Raw genomic sequence first — 15,834 nt, 5'->3', positions numbered from 1 at the left:
TACCTACAGCTTCCAATAACACTTCTGGCTCTACGACCTTTCCTTATTTACTGCTATGTATGGTTTTGGCTTCAGATTTCTAGCCAAATTCCCAAACGGTAGATGCCCCGTTGTAGCTTCTCACTGAGCTGTATCTAATCCAGAATCAAGATGACTTGACCGGGGAGAGCCATTCCTCTTCCCCTGCAAACCCGGCGGCTCCTCACCTGGGTCACAAGCTGTCCGCACATCGAGCCAGCTCGCTGGAGAGCACGGCCGAGCAGACAAGGCAGCACCTGCTGCTGCACTCACACTAGCTTCTTCCTCCTGTCCCTTCAGACCACCAAAACCAGAGGAAAAAGATGGATTTTTAAGGCACCAGTTGACACCTTAATATGGGAAGTACAGTCCTTGTACATGCTGCAGTCGACAAGTGTGATTTGCAGTAGGCCTCCTGAATCTTTACAGAAGTCTGGCTGTCTTTAATGAAGCTGACGTTTCCAAAGCAGCCAGAGGAATCAAATGCCAGGCCTATTTTGGGTTGCAAGTCATGTGGACACCTGCTTCCTTAGGTTTCTTGCAAAAACTCCAACCAACGCCTCTCACCCTCTTTTGTTTACCACTTAAACGGTGCAAGAACCACCGAAGTATTCACTCTGCCCACCACGCAGCCAGCAGAGCAAAGCCCTCTCCCTAGGAAGGGCCAGGAGCTACTTGCTTTAACTCCCACCACCTGCAGCTTCGGTGCTCAGCACCCTGCAGAAGGAGCTGTCCCCCCCCTCCCTGCCCAGCCCTCCCTTTGCCGCAGGAAACCTCCTGTGACCGTCCCCACGCCTCCACGCCGGTGCCAGGGACGCTTTGTGGCTTACGGTTCTCAAGTGCTTCCGTAAGATGCAAGGTAGCATCTGTGGTGAAATCTCACAAAATGATCCAAGATAGTTTTCTCCAGCTGGGACTGATTGAATATAGCCTGGGCACCGGATGATGTGGGAAATCATTCGTAGCCGAGCACAAATTGCATGCATAGAGGTAATTACTGCAGCACAAGGTTGGTAGCACCACTACCCACATGACAGTATATCTCAGCAATTTTCATTTCCTATCGCTTCAATTCAGACAGGGATTTTTTCATCCTTTTTTCTTCTTTTTTTTGGTTCAATTTTCTCCTTTTCCTACAGGGACCCACTTTAACCCAGGATTTCTTCAGGATAAAGCTCTGCCTTCACAAAAGCTAGTCTTTCCACATACTCAGATTTTCTCCTATTGACAATCCCAGACCCAGGGCACGACCCTTCCTGACCTGATTTCACTTCCACGCCCCGAGCGTGACCATCTCTGCCCGAACATGAAGCGACACAGTGGTGGCAGTCGGTCACCTGCTGCTCCGTGCTGTCACTCGGAGCCGTCTGCGGGTATCAGTAATGAAACACAACACGCGAGTAGCTAATGAAGTTGGTTACAAAGCCAGCCATTCTCCACACTTGAAAGAGGGTGAAAATAAGGAAAATGGAACAAAAGAAATATTTCTGCTGAAAAATAGAAACACTAACAGAACTAATGCTGAGAATGGGGAGGTTTATCATTGCTACTACAGATACTCAGCAAAAATGGGGCCACATAATGCTTACTGTGATTATACACATTGTGGCTAGCATATATCTATAATATACTTGCTATGAAGAATTTCTAAATAGACACAGAGGTTTAATGCACAGATACAGACAAACAAAGGCAACGCAAGCACCAGCCTGCGTCTGGCCAGGCTCTGCTTCCCAGCCCAAGACACTCAGCTGCACACCTGCACGTCTGCAGTGAAGAAAAGCTGCAAAACTTTTTAATAATTCTGTGACCTATTTAAAAATATCTACTCTCTTACATTCATATATGCTGTATAAGAAATAAAATATAGCACTCAAGAGCTTTGAGTGGCAGCACTTCCCTTAAGACAGATAAAAGCTGCAAGTTCTCTTTGCTGTTTGGTGCCAATTATTACGGAGTTTTGACTTATACATTATTACATAGATCATTTAGTAAAACAACCTACATACAAACCCTGTGCTACGTCTCCCTTCAGTCGTAATCTGCTGGAGCTAGAGCATTTCAGACACTCACCCATATGCACCTCCTTTCAGAAAATGGTGGGCTCCTTCCCCTGCACCATCCCTATGACACTTTGCACGTGACGCAGTTGTAAACAAGAGAGGTTCAAACGAAGAGGGGACTATGATTTTTCTTTATGGCGCACATAAAGTTATTCGCAGCAATTTGATCACTAGCAGGGAAAAAAATACCAACCCAACTTGTATCAAAAGGAGGCAGGCAGCGTGACAGCCCCCATAACTTGCTCCTCATCCTTTGTTGCCTGGCCAAGGCATTGGGGATGGCTTCAAGGAGCCGCTGGAAAAGCCAACAGCCTTTGCTGGCTGACCCAGAGGAAGGAGTGGGGATGCGCTCACCACCCTTCAAGCCCAAAAGGGTGATGGAGGCAAAGACCAGTGCTTTCTCCTCATCACCCCTTCATGACTGGGCGCATGTTGTAATGCACCAGGAGTTATTTAATTTGATAGCAATTGCTTGTGACCAGAACACCACTCTGTAACGATCCATGCTAACGTGATGCCATGTACCAAAAGCCTGCAGAGGCCGAGGGTCAGCGCACTGTTTGCAGTGATTATTCCTTTAATAAAGGGCCCTGTATTTTCCAGCGGCAGCAAAATTGATGCAGGTTGCCATGGTAAGCACACACTTTCCCATTTACTAGAATAATAGACAGCTTTGTATAATTCACTGATTTCAGATGATTTCTCACCCAAAGAGCAAGTCGCTCGAGTTACATAAGTCACCTGTTGTTTAGTCAATCTGGCAATTTTAATTAGAATAAATTTTTATGATTCCACTTTGCAACACTTAGAGCTGCTCTGCCACCAGAATGTGGAGATGTCTGTAAATTATACAGGCTCCAATCACATCTTTTTCGGTGTTTTAATTACAGTAACATTACAGCATTAATCATGTAAGCCTCTGTTAAACAAGTAACAGCCATCCTCCATCATAATTAAAAAGAAAGGCCAAGCAAACAGGAGCTTTGGATTTTACCATATTTCCTCTGAAAATTGTATTTTAACTTAAGAGTTTCACAAACAGTAGTTCTATTTGGCTGTAATTAGTGTTGTGAAGGAAACACCAAAAGGTTAATAAGAGACGGTTAGTTTGTAATGCAAGTTTCCTGGTGCCAGCCCCAGCAGTTCAGTCTGTTTTCAGAGTCATTAACGATGTAGATTGATTACGGGAGGAGATTGGGAAGTGCTCACTTGCTGCGTTAGCAGAAGGTTAGTTTTTATTCATATACCTTTCCCACTGTTAAATATGATGGCCATTACCTTGACCATTACTAATCTTAACCGCTGTGAGACAGAAAGAGTTAATGGTTTCCTTAGAGGTTACTGTCAAAGGGAAAAAAAGCCTACATGAGCTTTTTTGGCTTGTTTATAAGGGAAAAGGAAGCTGCAAGCTTCACTGAAATGTTTATTTATCTTAGCAATATTTGAAAATCTAAGTATAGTGTGATGTTTTTGGAAAAGGATGAGCTGGGAGAGCCAGGGAAGCAGGTTAGCACCGCCTCGTCCTGCAGCTGAACCCTCACACAGAGCTGCCCTTCAAGCCTTTTGCTTGGGTCTAGAGTTTTGGAGTGATTAACAAAACCAAGCCCACACAGAAGTTGAAACTATCCGATCAGAAATATCACTCTCTGCATCTCCTACAAATTGTTCTCCAGTCACCCGGCAAAAATATGGATAAGCAATAACTAAATTGGACAAAATCTCATTAAAGAGTACAATAAAACACTAGAAACCCACCAACTTTCCGGATTGATCGTTCATCCATTGTAAACCTACACAACAGGGCATGGATCCAAGTTTTAATTTTCCTCTCTAAGTTGCCAAAATGTTCACATCTGGTGAGTATTTTCTGAGCTTACACAGAAAGGACTCAAGGATCTAAAGGTTATAACTTCTGTGATGCTGGCTGAGTATCTGCAGTGATGGAGACATTGCAAGAATCATTTTTAATGGAACGAATGTGGAGACTGAAGAAAGAGTGCCAGGAATGTGGGATATATGATAACGCTTCTTATGCAAACAAAGGAGGTTGCACATCTGTTTGTTATTTAGTTCTGTTGCTGTACAAAAGGGATTGGCTTTCATTTATTTCTAAGGATATGACTTCAGTGTCACCCTTGCCCCACCACCAATTTCCAGAGAGGACTCTTCTGAGCTCTACTCAGGCAAACTGCAGAGCTACAAACCTAGAGCAGAAGTAATGCAAGGGACCTGTTGGTGCCTGCCACAGCACCAGGGCACAGATTAAACCTCTTTGAGTGACCACTGCCCTGCACAGAGTGGTGATAAGAGCAGCTGGGCCCCTCAACAAGCCAGCCTGGTCCAGTGTCCAGCTCTGAAGGATCTGTAACCGCCACACCAGCCAGCCCCGAGCTGCCCCAGCTCCTGTGCTTCTGCAAGGCTTTGGCCAAAGCAGGCTTGGATGCTCAGTAGGCGATCGCTTAAAAGTGCAGGACTCATAAGACAAACAACTCCTCTTCTTATCCCAAAGCCCAGATTACCAATTCCCGTAAAAATCCTTCTCTGGGGCTTCAAATTATTTTGAAAAGCTGACTGCTCCCTCTGCGCTGGCCATTGTAGGAGCACCACCGAGCTTACTTAGGCTGTTTTACTGAAAGATCTATGCAACAATACAGAAATCAGAAGAGCTACTATAACTGACGTTGCCCTGTAAAGAAAGCTTACGGCATTTATCCATCTTAAGGGATGTGCTGTCACTCACATATGAATGTTATACTTTATGTCTTGTGCTGCATATACAAAAATAATAAAGTAGGTATTTTATTCATTTTTATAAACTTCCAGAGAAATGCAGCTCTATTTCCAACTTCCAAAGCTCTAAAATATGTCACTCGGGTCTTCACATTCATACAGCTCTATAGCCTTTCTGCAGAATAAAATGGAGATGCAGGTGGAATGACTGCTGGAAATTAGCTTCAAAATCAACAGTTCCTAATAACTGTTTGCCTCCAGTTAATACCATTAGTCATGTTCTCAATTCACGACTGTAATGCACCCAGATATTATGGAGATGAGCATAAGAACCAATTGGAATATTCTAGATAAAATCTGATCCACTAAATGATGATGTATCTGAATAATTAGGAAGACAACCAGCAAGAAAAGTTTCAGTGAATATCACGTGCCTGGCTCTCCTTTACATTCAAGCCTATTTCTATACTTTGCAATTGTATAAAGAAGACTTAACACAAGCATTTAAATATAACCCATTTCTACTCAAAGAACCCTTCATCTTGCTGGAGTTTATGAGAGTCAGACACAACTAGACTACCTTTGTGAGCAAAGTTAATCAAACATGTTAATGTATGCAGGATCAGGTCTTTACCCAAGACATTTCATGCCAACCTTTACCGCTGATCTGGCACCAGGAAAATTAAAATGATGCTTCTAGAAGCAATTCTTTGAGGAGACACATTACTGACATAAAACATTGCTTAAACCCCCCCAGACTTTTATTTTAAAGCTATTCACTATTTTATGTCTGAGATGACTATTTCTAACACTGGCTTTTTATGATTAGTACATGTTTATTATTTTTGTATTTTCCTTTGGATTCTATTTTTGTCTTAAGCAGTGAATCACCACTTCATTGGGTCAATAGTTTTCCTTCCACAACTGTTGATAAAAATACTGTCCAGCGCTGGGAATTAAGGTACGCTGCAAATCTGTTGCTTGTAACATTATAAACACATATTTGAAATAGTTCCTTTCTGATTTCTACACCAACAAGAGCTCCTGTGACTTACAGAGTACAAGAATGGTTCTGGCTCAAGGCAAGGTGAAAAAGGTAATAGAAAATATTTAAGCAGATCTGTGTGCCTGTATACGTCCACAAAAAGAAAACAAGCCAAACCTGCATAAATGATATGTTGGGAAGAGGGCAAAGGCATTAAAAAAAAGTCCCAGTATGAACAAAACCAAGGGAGGAATAACTACCTGAATCACAAAACAGAGTATCTAGCCTCAAAGATGCTAATTCAGGTCCTGAGGGATCTAATCAACCTCTTTGTTGAAGTAAAGATAAAACTTTTTGACAGCAAATGCTTTCTGATAAAATGGAATTTTCAATTACCCTGCGAAACATCTGGTCCGTGCTGCCACTTACGGAGAAAAGCACCACCACACTTTGCAGTGCTAGAAAATCCTTCACGCTGAGATTTCCCCACGCTGCTGGGAGGAATGAACGTCAGGAGCTTCAAACCCGACGGCAAAGCTCCCACGGTGCCGCGTCCCCCAGTGCTGCCCCAGGGAGGCACTGGCAACACCACAGGGCACTTCACCCCAGGCAGGGACTCACAGCACCCTCCAGTCCTCTGATTCAGGATGACACCGAGCCCCGAAGGAAATCCACTACAAACTGCAGAGAAATTGGCCAAGATACATGCAGGGACCCCAGAATTTACCCGCATCCTCTGGCAGCCTTGTCCAGCCAACCTGAAACCTCGCTGACATCCAACAGACACTTCCAAATCTCTCGTTCTCAGACAAATCCATTTGAAAGTTCAGCTGAGAGCAACGTTAGGAAAAAAGTGCATAAAAAATTCCTAGCAGTGCTTAACACCTCTGCAAATAAACAAACAATTAAGCAGCAGCAAGGCAATTGTGAAAAGTGGAGCAGCGCCCGATGCCCGCATTCCTGAATGTCCCATTTGGTATCAATTAGCAGGGGAAGGAAAACAATCCTGCACAATAATGAACTCCAAATTGGGTACATATCAGAGCAATTAAAGCAATCTTTTCAACTGATGAATTTATAATCAATAATTAAGATCCTGAGGTAAAGAGCAACTGGGCAGAAGTCCTACTTCCAAAACAAGCGACATGGCTGAGCTCCAGGCAGTATTTCTGACGACCTGCTGCTGCCCACTTAAGCTTGACACCCTTCACACAACAGTTTGCCATTTTTCTGGAAATCTAGGTCATTTCCAAAGGAAGAGAAAAGGCTCCTGCCAGAGGGAGTGGCACCAAGGCAGTGAAGCCACCTCCAACCAGGGGGTCCTGATGGGCATTGAGGCCACCCACGGGGAGCAGCTCCTGCCTCGTGTAAGGATATTGAGGCATCTTTTGGTCTGGAGACCAGTTGTGCCTGAATAAGCCAGTTTCACAAGAAAATAATTTATTAAAATAGCTTTGATTTTTTTCCTCCCTCAAGTCCACGAGAATTTGATGTTGTCTTGAAAGACCAGGCTCCAAACCCACAGGCCTAGAGATTGATTTTAAGAGCACTAAAGGAGTTTGGACACATCCCTGTCTAAGTCTTTCTGCAGGAAACCCAGCACCTCAGTAAGTGATGACTGTCCAGATGGGTCCACGCTAACCCCCCGCACCAGCACTGAGGGACTGTCCTGCATCCCCTTGTGATTAACATTCTTTATATCAAGATGTCACCGAGCTGTAAGGATTTGTGCCAACCAGTGCCTTGCCTCAGCAGGCTCAAGACTACCCACCAAGCACATAAAAAGACTCCTGAACTAATGGATGAAGCTTCAAAGTTCTCCCCGATGAATCACTGCCCTGAGCAGAGGTCCAAGCTCTGTGGCAGAGCAATCCACCCAGGCTCCCCATCAGCCATGGACCAGCACCATGCAGCATGCTCCTACTGGGGCTGCACATCCTGGGCGACCCTGCCTTGGGTAGCGGGTTGTTTCCTTCCCGCCCCCATGTCTCTGACCTGAAATTGGGTAAAAATCACAAAGCCGGAGCCATCGCGTGAGAACTCCTGTTATTGCCGTTGTCTGAGTGTCTCAATTTTCCTGATTATTTCATACGGCCCCTGCTCGACAAATCAGCTGAGAAAATACTCTCTTTAACCTTTTCTTCAGCTTCTGTGCCAGCGACTGCCCACCTCTCTGCCTGCACTGCTCCTCACGATACTACACCAACAGCTCCGTATCCTCCAGCAGGTTCCCCACAGCCCCACACAGAACTGGGGATGCACAGCTTGCCTTTGGAAGCTTCCTCCTGGAAATGATCTTCATTTTTTAGGGGTGTTTTACAGGCAACAAGGAGCTGTTGTGGCAATGGACTGGACCAAATTTATTTCTTGTGTAACTCATCCAACAACCTCTGCCTCCAACTCCTTAACTTATTTGCATTGTTATCTGCTGAGCAACAGAGACAGCCGGCAGACTTATCAGAAATTTAATCTCTGTAAAACCCTATCTGCAGTCCATTGAGATTGTTTTTTTGCTGAAGAAATGTGACAAAAAATTAACAGATGTTGCTCAGACCATTCAGCAGGACGGGAATCAATTATGAACATTTTTGCACCTACAGTTGTCCCTTACTGCAAACGCATCTTAGGAAACCCTCTCCCGATCGAAATGAAAAAGCATTTCTTTGTAACAGAAGAATAATAAATGATAGCTATCAGCCTGCATTCTCTGACACAGCGCTGGTCCTCAGAGAATTAAACTGCCACCGTACAGTTATATAAATGTTTAATTTTTTTCATCTTTGGCCACAGTAGGGTTGTCTGGAAATACATTATCACTGCGGATGCCATCCCTCTCCAATTAGTGTGGCTGGCAGTGTGGAATGGGTAGGTGACCTCTGCATTCCTGTGCTCGCGGAGTCTTACAGGGTTAACTACGGCCATTTAACAGACTCTATCGAGAATTAATACAGCGATCAGCTTCTCTCCAGAAAAAAAAAAAAACATTCGGCAGCGCAGATGGCAAGAACTCTTTCTCCCCCATTTGACTCTTTTATGACAGCAAAACAAAGGCTTTTAATGATGTTTACCATGAATTGAATTAAACAGCTGAAGACCAGTTCATAATCACAGCATTTTGTTTTCATATCCTTAAGTCTTTTAGCAGTGGGGCTTCCATTTGAGCTTCAGCTACAGCTTATCTCAAGATATAGCCAAGCGCCCTGAGGCTTCCCTGTGCTGGAGCACCAAACCGCATTCATACTTCTTAATTGAAAAAGACAGGATGTTTGCATAGGATGTTTGCATCAGTAAGACATTAAAAGCGACATTCATGCCCAAGTACAAATGACGTCTTGGGCTCAGCTGAACTCCTCTGACTCCTCTCCTCTAGCTGACACTAGGCTGGGTTGAGATCAGGGCTTCAATTTCCAGCCACGCACGTGGGGATGCGTAACAGCTGACAGCACATCGCACGCTGTGGGGAAGGGACACAAACCCCTCGCCCACCAGCCCAGGCCAATTTCTGCAGGACCCCTCACTAGTGGCCCGTGCTCCGTCAGCCTTTTGGGGAAGCCATTTGGGCATCACCTGTGCAGCAGAGAGCAAGAAGGGGGTGCTCTCTATCCGGAGGAATGAGCCCCACACTTGAAGCTGGTAATTCCTGCTCTAATCCCAGCTCCGCTGCTCACGCGCTGTCACACGGGCGCTCGGGGTTTTTCATCTGTGAAATACGGGATAATCCTAAATGCTTACCTACCTGACAGGCGTGGCGCGAAGATTAATTTCTATCTACGCAGCGCTCTGAAGATGCGCAGCCTTATCCCCAGCCCGTGCTAAGCTTCTCCCCGCACACCCGGGGCGGGGGCTCACCTGGCTCGGGGCCCTGGGACCCCATGGAGGGGACGCTGGTGTTGAGCACGTCGTTGACGGCCGTGTCGCAGTAGAGGCCGCGCTGCACATCATGCTCGCTGTCGGTCTGGTCACTCTCCTCGTGGCCGCTGTCCTTCAGGCTGTTCCCCTCCAAGTCCTTGAACGTGGAGCTGCTGGGGGAGACATGGCAGTGAGCTGGCCGCCCCACTGAGCGCCCACACCCGAAACACAGCACCCAGCTGTGGGCTGCTTATGTGCACTGTGCCAGCCCACAGGTCAGGACACGCGGGCATCGAGGAAGCTGTGAGTGAAACGGGGCTTAAGGACAAAATGGAAAACACATACACATCCAATGAGCTGTTTCTATAACTAGGCTTCCTCATGTTGCATTACCTAATACTGAAGTTAAAAAGGATCTCAACTTTAGCGTTTTAGGTTATAGGCCAAATCCTAATAGCTTCGTGCCTTAAAATAAAAGCCTTCCGGGAAACAGGAATTTCTTCTCATGATGACGACATGATTCCTATTTTTAAAAACAACCCCATAATTCTGGGTCCAAGTTCACAGGGACTTGAGGGGAGCTGGCAGCAGTCCAGCTCCCTGACATCCCCTGCAGCTGCAGCTGCCAAGGCCAGCACGAGGGGGATACAAGGGCTGATCTGGTCCCAAATTCCTCATGTCCCTGTCCTGGCGGCCAGCCCAGAGGGGCAGGAAGCTGCAACTAACGCAAAGGAAGATCTGCATCCTGGGTCAAAAGTGATGTGAGCACATGGAGCGACCAGCACATCCCCACAAACAGGACAGTGGGTCAGGGGAGCCTCAGCACATCACGGGATGGCTTTCTCAAAGCCCTTCTGGGAGCAGGATGGAGGGACTGCAATGTGGGGTGTCCCCTTCCCACCACACCCGCTCCCAAGGAGCCACTGAAGAGCTTCTCTCTGCACAGTAGGTGTCCTTGAGGGTGCGGGAAGCTGGGTGCAGAGGCACTGGCTTGGGGAACAGCGGCACGATGGCCCCAGTGAACTGAACACCTTGCTGTGCTGCCCAACATGGATGTGGGGACAGGGCACGGAGAATGTGTACCAAGTCACCCGGCTACTGGCACCAGCCCAGGAGCAGCTCTCCTCCTGGAGCCTCAAGGGACAAGAGGCTGCCAGTTTGGGCCCAAAGACAGCTGCATGGATGATCCTTCTGCTGCCCGCCAAGCCCTGTGACAAAACGTGCACAAAATGTGCCTTCCGCAGGAGTGCGGACACGGGCCGGAGCAAATGGGAAAGCAGAGGCAGACGCCAGGAGGAAAGGAAAACGTTTGGGAAAGGAGGGCTGCCAGAGAAAGCACCCAAGAAGGGCGGGGAGGGAGCTGTGACACCTTCCCCATGCCCTGCCTTTGGCCCAGCGCCGTGCTGGCATGGCCCTGCTGGCTCCTTCGCTCCTCCACCCCCAGGCAGCCCGCACCCGCCGGGGGCTCTGCTTGCACCAACAGCACTGAACTTCCTCACTGGCTGATCGGGCCCGAAATGTCGGCGCAAGGAGCGGCCTGTGCTTCAAAGCACCGAGGAGCTGCAGATTTTCATTACTTTGTGAAGCCCTTTTGCGTCTCCACGGAAACCAAGCAGACCACCTACCAACCGAAGCTTTGCAAAGCACGCGGGGGGGGGCTCCGAAATACATATAAATTGGTAAACCTTCAAACATCACCTTTTAAATAAAGATGTCCCTGTTGAAGCCACTGACTTTGATTCCAGGAAACATCAAAGAATTTTAAGTTAAAAAGCACTACAAATCTACAATTCATTTGTGTGTGCGTATGTGAGTGAGAGAGGCAGGCAGACAACACAGCAAAAGTACAAATAGATTAATTAAAGTGCTGGATTTGAGAAGATTCACTCACCAGAGATGGAAGAGCTACAACATCTTCATAAAGGCAAAGGATGAAAATGATGCCACAGTATGCTACAGAAAATATTTTTGTTCTTAGATGTCTGCACAGCATTCCTGGCATCCGTTGTACTTAAGATACAAGACAAAGGTAGAAAGCGAGGGGAAACGCTGTCCTACACGGTGTTGCTGTTCCTAATGTGCAGGCAATCTGTGTTACAATACATTTATCTTTCCCGCAGTGAACCAGACCGTAATGCAGCAGCCACACAACACGTTTCCGTGGCTGACACTTCTCTAAAGGATGGGCAGGTCTCAGGGAATCAGCGGCAGCAGCATTTCCCAAACAATGCCGTGCCGGAGTAAACCCCGCTGTGGCAGGTGGGAGCACTGCTTGCCTTTATGTTAGGTGTGAACAAGGGAAGATTAATAGATTTGGTTTTTTTCAGGGTGCCTGCAGACTGCCTTATGAGGAGCGATGCGGCGCAGGCAAGCCATCTCTCGCAATCACATTAGCATCGTTAAACATCACACGCAATGCAGGCAAATATACCTGCCCCTCGCTAGCTGAACCCAAGTTGCTTAAACAACGCGCTTGCAGCTCCCATAGTCTTTATATTTTTAAGATGTAAACAAATGGGAGCGCAGCCAGGAAGATAATTGGATTTTTTTACTGCTCAGAGCACACCTGAACAAGCCAGGGCTCGCTCCTTCTCCTCGCTGCATCTAAGCAGCATCCTGTGGCTGGGGTGAGCTGCCCACCGCGGTACCTGTCCTGGGGTGCCAGGGCCTTCGCAGGCTCCAGAATAGGCAGTGAGGGAGAGGGCTGGAGGGAGAGCCTCCTGCAGGGTGATGCTGGTCACTCGCTGGTTTGACATAACCTGGGGGAAGTTAGGGGGTTTAAAGCAGGTCAGCGCAGGCGTGAACCCACTGGGGACGACTTCACCACTGGGGGGACACCAGCAAAGGCAGGATTTTATCCAAAGAGTTAAATTTACCCATGGGTAATTACTAGGTTGCAACTGAACTGATGATTTGCTTTTTTACCCCTGGAAGGGAAATCTTAGCAAAATGCTGTTTTGCCTCGGTATTCAAACTAAAACAGTGAGCATGCATCAAACCCAATTGCCTGCCCCCAAATGAGATTTTTTTTTCCCCGCCTCACATGGCAGGGAGATCTCACCATCCAAATCTATCATTTTATTCTTGTGCATTCAAATAGAATAAAATCTATGAATTTTAAAGTTGTCAGGGTAACAGCACTCTACCTAACTTGCCGTAAGTTCCCAGTGTGAAGGAGCCAAACAGAAGAAAAAAGACTTCCCTTTATTGCAAACCAAGAGCAACGGGACTTAATAGGCAGTAAATACTGTTTTTAAAACCAAATGATAACTCTTGAAACATTTTGCATATAAAAAAAGCAAGTAGCATATAGCACAGTGAGAAAGAACATTAAATAATCTGGCTTTGGCTGGGCAAACCAAAGAGCTTTCAAGCCAGCCTACATACCTCTTTATTAAATGAGCTCTGCTGTTCACGTAGTTGGAGTCAAAGGAGTAGTTCTCCGTCTGGAAGGAGGAAAAGAAAAGGGAGAAGTTACCGGCTGCTTGCTGTGGGATCGGGGGCAGGCGGGCGCACAGGGCCCTCTGTGTCCTGTACAAAGCAGCAGTCGCCCACGGGGCATCACCCAGCACCTTGTGAGACCAGCACCTCACCTCATCCCGGCACCTCACCTCATCCCGGCACCTCACCTCGTCCCAGCAGAGCCAGCATTGTCCCCAGCATAACACCGGCCCCCATCTGCACAGCAGCCACCGCCAGCAGGCCCCGCCAGCCCTCACACAGCCGCGCACCGAAAACCAGGCTGGCTGGTGACCACAGAACAATTTGCGGAGAAGGAACAATGTGCCTGCGCTCCGTTACAAAACTAATTGCTTTTAATTCCCTGATGGACTCGGTTCTGTGTGTGTGTCAATTTGACTGAAAGTTCAAAAGGTATTTTTCTTATTAGTGTATAATTAACATGTTAAAATATTTATTGCATGGATATGTAAATGCCAGCAAGGTAATCCCCTGCCGGAGAATTTAATGTGGGCACTCTTCTTTGTTTTAAATCATTTCATTTGCAGAGACAGTGGGCTCTGTTATTAATTAAAAAAAAAAAAAAAAAAAAAAAGAAAGAAAAACAGACAATGGATGACATGGTTAAAAGTTGGAGGGGAGCAAAAGAGGGGAAGAAAAGTCAATGGATCTGTCATTGTAGGCAAAACTCACTGACAAACTCCATCACTGAAACACCGTCTTTGAACCCGAGATTACATAGCCTGGGCTTTCTGGTTTTCATAGCTGTGATGGAACAAACAGAACTGGTTGAAAAAGAGCAGCCAGAATACAGGGGAAGAGAGCAGGGTACGACTGCCCACGAGAGCATGGGGCCACTACCCTGGGACATGGTGGGAGCAGTGTGGTGGGACATGGTAGGTGTTGTGTGGTGGGACACGATGGGAGCTGCGTCCTGGAAGCCATGTGTTGGGATGGAGCAGGAGGGATGAGCTGGGACATGGTGGGATCGATTCCATGGCCGGAACATGGCAGGAGCCATGAGGTGGGATGCAGCAGGTTGGAAGCAGCATCCTCTGAGGCCAGGAACGGGGAAGGGCCGCACGCCCCAGCAGCCCCATCCTGCCCTCCTGTGCTGCCCTCAGCTCCTCCTCGCCCCCGCCCCACGGCCACCCCCCCTCCCAGAGAGCCGCTCGGGGATACTATGGCCTGTTTTTATGGCAATTATGAACATGGTAAAAATAAATGCATGCATCTTTAATGTCTCAATAAATAAAGGAAAGCAGAGTCTGCTGCTAACGTAATCACAACGGCAGGATGGAGGGAGCGGGGCCGCTGCAGCAGAGCCGAACGTGAAATCCAATCGTACCCTGGCTGAGGTTATACTGCTGTACCAAGATAATAAAGCAAAGGCAGCGTTGGTTAAGTGTGACCTTTTCTGAAATACAGCACAATATCTAATTTACCAAACAGGAGCCTCCCAGAGAGAAACATGCAAGGATCTGCGAGCCGGGGGAGTTGGCCTAGCACTCAGCACAGCTCAGTTATTACTTGCACATAGTAATTACTGCTGTAGAGTCACGCAGGAGATTTACTGCACAAACTACTGGTCCCTGCAGTTCTTGCATCCTTGTTCCTGCAGTACGACTTTGATTGTTAAAGCGCTCTGCGTCTCCGTAGGAAACATACACATGTATTTTTAAAACACACAACGCCAAAGATTTAAACGCTGCAGAACATTTCTGATCCTGTGTTTGCTCGCCAGTCCTGCCACTGCCAGCCCAGGGGGAGATGTCACCATACCCCAGGATCTCACCATGGCACTCCCCAGAGAGATGAGGTGATTCCCAGAGACCAGGGCTCTGCAAGGGGGCTCTGGCAGCCCTGAGCGATGGAGGGCAGGAGGGATCAGAGGCAGCTTTGGGTAAGCAGAGAGCAAACGTCAGCACGTGCCCATACATCACAGAGCTTTTAATGCACTCAGCTCACACACAGCGCTCAGCTCCACACAGACCAACCTTCAGCATCCAAGAGCACCCAGGGCCACCTGCCAGGAAGCTCCAGCTGGTTTCACCAAAACCCCACCGAAACGTCACTAACACCCCACCAAAACACCACCACTCTCAGTCCTAACAGGCTGGAGGAAATGCTGCGCATGTTGCCATCCATCCCAGCTTCTGCTCCGGCCAAGATCCAGACCTTGCGCTAGATCTGGCCAACATCCCTGGGAGCTTTGTTACTGATTTCTGATAAAGAAAAAATAAAAAAGACAAAACCCTGGGCTGACCAAAACCATTAGCAAACAAGCAGTCCCCATGCTGTAGTTTGGTTGTCTGCAGTAACGCTCCCCCCATGGGGATGCCCTGCTCCACACCTCACCTGCTGCTCAGGATGCTCTGCACCACCTTGCTCTGGAGGATGCAACACCAAAGACATAATGGAGCGGCTCCTGGGGGGCTTTAGTCATGTCCACGGTCTGTCCCCAGACTTCAAATCCAGCATGTCACTAAAAGAAGCACTACTAATGCAAATTCCTTCCAGATACCAGGCAGGGCACGGAGCAATATGGCAACAGGGACAGGAGCCGGGTACGCTCCAGGTGCTTTACGAGGCATCCCAGCAGTTTACGAGGGCTCTCCTCAGCTGTGGGATTATCTGTCAAGGTTATCTCCATGCAGACTACGTGATCAAAACAGGAGAATAAAAAAGGAATGAGATTTTTCATGGAGGAGGGCTGTTTTATAGTTTGCA

At 47.4% G+C, this 15,834-nt stretch overlaps 1 protein-coding gene across 3 annotated transcripts in view; it reads right to left on the bottom strand.

Moving 5' to 3' along the window:
• The window catches only part of PCDH19 (protocadherin 19), a 56,695-nt gene that overhangs the window by 18,342 nt on the left and 22,519 nt on the right, over positions 1–15,834 (bottom strand). For 2 of the 3 annotated variants that reach the window (XM_027465012.3, XM_027465007.3), the window contains exons 3-4: positions 13,033–13,091; positions 9,646–9,818 (exon numbers count right to left, since the gene is read on the bottom strand). In XM_027465012.3, the coding sequence (XP_027320813.1) occupies positions 9,646–9,818; positions 13,033–13,091 (232 nt within the window). The remainder of the gene's footprint in view (positions 1–9,645; positions 9,819–13,032; positions 13,092–15,834) is intronic. The other variant, XM_027465010.3, reaches the window with a different exon arrangement.

Source organism: Anas platyrhynchos, chromosome 10, assembly GCF_047663525.1.
Source record: "Anas platyrhynchos isolate ZD024472 breed Pekin duck chromosome 10, IASCAAS_PekinDuck_T2T, whole genome shotgun sequence".
Classification (NCBI taxonomy): Eukaryota; Metazoa; Chordata; class Aves; order Anseriformes; family Anatidae; genus Anas; species Anas platyrhynchos.
The sequence above is the reverse complement of the archived record's forward strand: the minus strand, read 5'-3'. Positions and strand labels throughout refer to the sequence as shown.